The sequence below is a fragment of the Squalius cephalus genome (assembly GCF_949319135.1).
Source record: "Squalius cephalus genome assembly, chromosome: 10".
Classification (NCBI taxonomy): Eukaryota; Metazoa; Chordata; class Actinopteri; order Cypriniformes; family Leuciscidae; genus Squalius; species Squalius cephalus.
In genome coordinates, this window is record NC_137131.1 from 5,751,924 (window position 1) to 5,758,120 (window position 6,197).

The 6,197-nt window shown below is 36.4% G+C and overlaps 1 protein-coding gene across 2 annotated transcripts in view; it reads left to right on the forward strand.

Moving 5' to 3' along the window:
• The window catches only part of gnas (GNAS complex locus), a 33,302-nt gene extending 27,105 nt beyond the window's left edge, over window positions 1–6,197 (forward strand). For both annotated transcript variants that reach the window (XM_079884355.1, XM_079884356.1), the window contains exons 6-12: window positions 2,261–2,315; window positions 2,497–2,570; window positions 2,806–2,864; window positions 3,868–3,988; window positions 4,144–4,274; window positions 4,421–4,488; window positions 5,902–6,197. In XM_079884355.1, the coding sequence (XP_079740481.1) occupies window positions 2,261–2,315; window positions 2,497–2,570; window positions 2,806–2,864; window positions 3,868–3,988; window positions 4,144–4,274; window positions 4,421–4,488; window positions 5,902–6,048 (655 nt within the window). In that variant the 3' untranslated portion in view covers window positions 6,049–6,197. The remainder of the gene's footprint in view (window positions 1–2,260; window positions 2,316–2,496; window positions 2,571–2,805; window positions 2,865–3,867; window positions 3,989–4,143; window positions 4,275–4,420; window positions 4,489–5,901) is intronic.

The following is a 6,197-nucleotide window of genomic DNA, read 5'->3' on the forward strand; positions in this document are numbered from 1 at the left end:
AGCTTTAATAACAATCAGTATATATTTAATTAATACAGTGAAAACTAAGCAGTGTTTTATTTTTACATTTGATTATTCAGTTTCGGTAGTTAAATAAACCTAATGTAGGCCTTCCTGAATCCCTAAACCCCACTGATGTTAAAATAACACTTCTTGTGCTACAGTAAAACACAGCTGTTCACTTTCAGAAGGATGTTTTTTTAGTCACAAAAAGAATGTGAACAGGTAATGTTGGTTATATACTTTTAATTATACTTTAAAGATAATTTGAGTTTATTTTACACACTTTATGCATTATCGTATCGAATATCGAGTTATCGCATATCGCATTTTTCTTCAATATCGTGCAACCCTAATTTTCATAAATATTAGGGATGTGCACAACGGCTAATTTCAATACTGTTTAAGCGGACATTTTGCCACCGACTAGTTGACTGTTTTTCCTTTAAAGGCCCACTGAAGTACCTTGCAGGCTTGTATGGTGCGTTGACGTAATTTCCACTGAAACAGGAAGCTAAGGCGGGACATATTGAATGGCTCCTCCCCCTTTTCAAATAGCCAATAGCGTTTACCTCACAGACTGCAATTCGTACTTGACAGCACCATGGAAGCGAATCCGAGCACTAATGATACGTTGGATTCAATAGTAGAGATGTGAATACATTTTAGCCATGTCTTTCTTAACCAACGTACAGTTGGAAAATGGAATAAAACTTGAGCGTTAGGCAACCGGACACACATCTCCAACCCATAATGCTCTGTGACGTGTCAACGGTCGCTTTGGCCTGGTGGTATTTGAAGAACAGGGGGCGGGACGCTTTACATTCTAGAGAGCATTTGATTGGACGAGAAGCTGAAGAATTCTGAAATCCGTGATCCATTTTAGTGGAAGCGAGGGACTAAGTTTTGAATGTTTATATCTCCTAAATGCGAGTTTTGTCTTTTTTTTTTTTTTTTTTTTAGAGCGCACCAGCTTATTCATAATCTTAGGGCTAACATATTCATACTAAAAGCTAAAAACGTAAATTTTGATTTCAGGGGGCCTTTAATCTTATTAAAAATGTTATACCATATTGTCCCTCATAACCTGTAGTATAGAGAATGAGGAGTTACGTCACAATCTTTTCACTCCGCGTTGCAGATATACACTTTTCAAAATAATAAATAATAATAATATATTAATTTCAAGATGTAACAACATGATGCTAAGTTAAATGGAAATACTAGTTATTTCCAATTCTTTTTGCACATTTAATGTTATGCTTCATATTTCAAAGTTGACTAGCAGCAGCAGTATCTTTAATCGAATAATGTCGCACATCCCTAATAAATGTATATGTTAGCAGTTTGTTGGAACTAAAACTGTAAAAAGAAAAAGGTTGAGGGTCAGCTAGTTGGGATTATTCTATTATAGAAAGAAAATTGTATTATATGGTCTTTTGTCAGCATCATTATAAATATGATTGATATTCTATAAAAAAAGGAGCTAGTTCTGAATGAGAAGCGTTTCATTGGGGACATCGATTACGAGTGTCTAAGATCTCGGCTGCATGCACAAAGAACCAGGAGGCGAGTGCGAGCCGCCCCACCATCTTGCAGCCGTTTCACCGGATAGCAGCTTGACTAAGACAGCGTTTCTTGATCCCCCTCCCTCCTTCTGTTTTGCCCTCTCTTCCCCTCTCCGTTTCCTCCCACTAGAGCCGATCCATTGACTAGAGCAGTGTCTGACTGAGCGCTCTCTGATCACTATGACTCAGAACCCTGCCTGCTTTGATCTCCAACACAAACATGCGCCACCTGCTGGCTCATTCCACAGCTGCACATTCTGCCAGCTGCCATTTTTTTCCCTCCGTGGTCGACTCGTGTCGTGTGGTGATTTGAAAATGTGTGTGTGAAGTTTTGCAAATACAGATGCAGGAATATTGTGTTTGATTGCAAATTAACTTTTGGTTCAATATTGCAATAAAATATCTTGGGTTTATCACAGTTTTTAAAATGATTATTAGGGATGGATGGTATGACAAATAAATATAGTCACATGTGGTAATGCCTTTTAATGGATGCTTTCCCGAGGCAAGGTGCTTGTTCGGCAATGAATAAACACTTCTTCCTTGTCTTGACTTGTTTTGGAATAAATCCAGCACTCTGTTTACTCATTACTCTTAATACCAAATAACATATCAGTCATATCCTATTGATTATGAGGAAGTGTTGAATAAATATTAGACGGTTGTTAATGTTATATCTTTTTTCTTTTTAGTTTCCTGGACAGGATTGACACTGTGAAACAGAGCGACTATACTCCCACTGATCAGGTGCGTAAAGATCCTGTAAAAATCCACATGCCGGGATTCAAACATGCTTGATATTGAAGCTTGGCCTTTCTTGTTCTCATCTTATAAGACATTGTTCTTTTATTGCGTATGATTTTAAAGATGTTTTTTGTTGTAAATGTACTTTTTTTTTTTCCAACTCTTTGTTGCCTCCCTCTTTTAGGACTTGCTTCGATGCAGAGTTCTGACTTCTGGGATTTTTGAGACAAGATTTCAAGTGGACAAAGTTAATTTTCAGTAAGTTTGACCAGGAGCCCTTCATACATATATACATGTATATTATAAAAAAAAAAAAAAAAAATGATATACTATATATTTAGACAAAAATACATGCAAACATAAACACAGTCAACATCATAATCGGTGGGGAAAGGGGACACCGTTACACTACATAAATAAGTGCTTGTTGTAAACGGGTCCATGCCATCATGTCTGTGGGCTTTGGACTGATGCATTTTCTCTTTTTCTGCAGTATGTTTGATGTTGGAGGACAGAGAGACGAACGCAGGAAATGGATCCAGTGTTTTAATGGTAACTTGTGCTTTTATTGCTTTATAATTGAGAAGGGTTTTTGAATGGCCAATGCTGATATTAAAGGGAAGATGTACTTTTATTACAGTGTAAAATGTAAATTAATGATCATATTTATTCAAAATTCACACAAAACAATTATCTATTCACAGAGCTGACATAAAGCTTATTAGCCTGGCCAATATATTGGTTTATTCATTAGTATTAATTTGTTGTAATCAGGGCCTAAAACAAACTTTTTGCCACACCTATCAATGGTGGCCGGTATTATAAATATTTTTTACTTGCCATCAAGCTATTTTTGTGAAAACACAGTTATGACACCAAAATTTTAGATACTGGTTAAAATTCACTTTTCAGATACAGAAATGTAATAAAGAAATCAAATGTAAAAGAACCGTGTAGTCTTCACTGTATAAATTAAACAGAGATAAATTCTTATTAAAGTTACAAAAGTTCTTCTGTCAAGAGCAGTGAGTGATTTCCTCTTTGTCCTTTGTTTCTTGATTAACATTAAAACAGACGGCAGCAGGACTATTAGGATGCTGACACTTTAAGAGCTAATGCACAGATCTAATGTGATGATACACGTTTACTGTTTTCTTTCCCTTAAGACATAACCGACTATGCTTACCAGAAACGGGTTGACATAATTTTATGTGAATTTGCTTTGGATGTTTGCACACAGAAAACTTCCCACACAGTGCTCGAGTAACGCGCTTGAATATTTAAATTGGCAAGGCTCAATCTTTTGTGACAATGCTGCACTGGCCAGTTAACTGTTGCGAACGTCGTTCACATTTGTTTATTTTCTCACAACATTGCATTGTTAGAATTCATTAAAATATTACCGGCCAACTGGCGATTAACCCCCTGTCATATACTCACCAGTGCCAATTTTTGTAAATTTCAGGCCCTGGTTGTAATTAAGGCAAGTTTATGATGGATTGTTTGCATTTCTGGTTCAAAGGATATGCTAAAATCCTTTTCTTTTCTGTTACAGACGTGACGGCCATCATTTTCGTGGTAGCCAGCAGCAGTTATAACATGGTGCTCAGAGAGGACAATCAGACCAACAGACTCCAGGAGGCACTTAACCTGTTCAAGAACATCTGGAATAACAGGTACTTTTTGGATGCCTAAAACATGCTTGCACGTGTAGAGAAGAAGAGGGCTTAATGAGTGTACTTCTTCATTTTCTTTAAAAAATATAAAAGTGTAGTTGTATGATTACCTTTTTTCCCAAATCTCTTCATTGTTTTCTCTCTTGCCTTTTCAGGTGGCTTCGAACTATTTCTGTCATTCTGTTCCTAAACAAGCAGGACTTGCTGGCTGAGAAGGTTTTGGCGGGAAAATCAAAAATCGAGGATTATTTCCCAGAGTTTGCACGCTACACTACACCAGATGATGGTTAGTAAAGTCGAATAGTTTTTCATCCATGTAATTGAATTGAATACAAATTCTTGTATGAACCCAGAATTGAACCACACAGTGGTAACTTTGGATATCACAGCATCGGTGTTATTAATTAGATCTATCTGCTTTCTATCTAACAGCAACACCAGAGCAAGGGGAAGATCCACGAGTTACGAGAGCAAAATATTTCATCCGAGACGAGTTCTTGGTGAGTCTGATTCTTGTATGGGACCAAAATCATCATAGCAACACATCACTCTGTGTCCTGAAGTTCTGAACTATGGTAGTTGAGGAAAATTTACCATATACTGTACCGTGTGTGTGTACTGGCCAAGAAACTGTATTTTTCATTTTTAGGGGGGTTAGTCCTATTTATTTAATTAAGAAATCGAAACTTATTCAGCAAGGATGCGTTAAATTGATCAAAAGTGACAGTAAAGACATTTATAATGTATGGAAGCTTGTTTCCGCCACTGAATAATAAAGAAATAATAATAATTGCGACTTTTTATCTCACAATTCTGACTTTTTTTTCTCAGAATTGCGAGATATGAAGTCAGAATTGTGAGAAATAAAGTCGCAATTCTGAGAAATAAAGTCGCAATTGCGAGATATAAAGTCGCAATTCTGAGAAATAAAGTCGCAATTGCGAGATATAAAGTCAGAACTTATAAACTATTCTGAGGTAAAAAAATAAATAAAAAAAAGTCCGTCTTTTTTTCCCTTGTAAGATGTAAGAATTGCGAGATATAAAGTCGCAATTGTGTGATATAAAGTCGCAATTGCGAGAAAAAAAGTCAGAATTCTGACTTTATAACACGCAATTGCTACTTTATTTCACGCAATTCTGACTTTATATCTCCCAATTCTGAGAAATAAAGTCAGAATTGTGAGATGTAAACTCGCAATTGTGAGATAAAAAGTCGCAATTATCTTTTAAAATGTTTTATTCTGTGGCGGAAACAAGCTTCCATAATAATGTTACAAAATATACCCATTAAAAAAATCTATTCATCAAAGAATCCTGGAAAAAAAAAAAATTAATCATGGTTTCCACAAAAATATTAAGCAGCACAACTGTTTTCAACATTGATAATAAGACATTTTTTTAGAATGATTTCTGAAGGATCATGTGACACTGAAGACGAGTATAGGCCTGTTAACGTTGTTTATTCTAGGTGCGCACTGCATTTTTGTCGTCTGCCACTTTAAACGCTCAAGATATTTAAAGCAGGATGGATCCTATGCTTTCATCATTCATTGGCTGGAATATATATATATTTTTTGCAATAGTTATCTTTATAGTTGTGGTGTGGACTCTGCTGAAAATGCAGCTTTGCCATCACAGGAATATATTTAATTTTAAAATGGATTGACATAGAACACAGCCATTTTAATTTTACTGTATTTGTTTCTATCAAAAAAAAATGCAGCCTTGATGAGCATAAGAGACTTCAAAAATCTTACGACCCTAAATGTTAGTTTATACATATATAAACTCATATAGGATGTTTACTTCAGTGAATTGCAAGGGTCGGACTTCCTTGCATTGTGATTTAAACCATGTCATGTTGATGGTCCTAATAAAACTACTACGGTTTTTCTTGTTTTGTCTATTTAGAGGATCAGTACAGCGAGTGGAGACGGCCGGCACTACTGCTATCCCCACTTCACCTGCGCCGTGGACACGGAAAACATCCGCCGAGTGTTCAACGACTGCAGAGACATCATCCAGCGCATGCACCTACGACAGTACGAACTCTTGTGATCGCAGCAGGAATGACGGGACGCAAACTCACCACCTGAACTTTCTTTAGGCCCCCCTGCCCTACATCACGCCCCAATATCAAACCACAAACCTTCAAACTGATGAGTCCCCACCACATACACACACATGCATATTATATATTTTATATA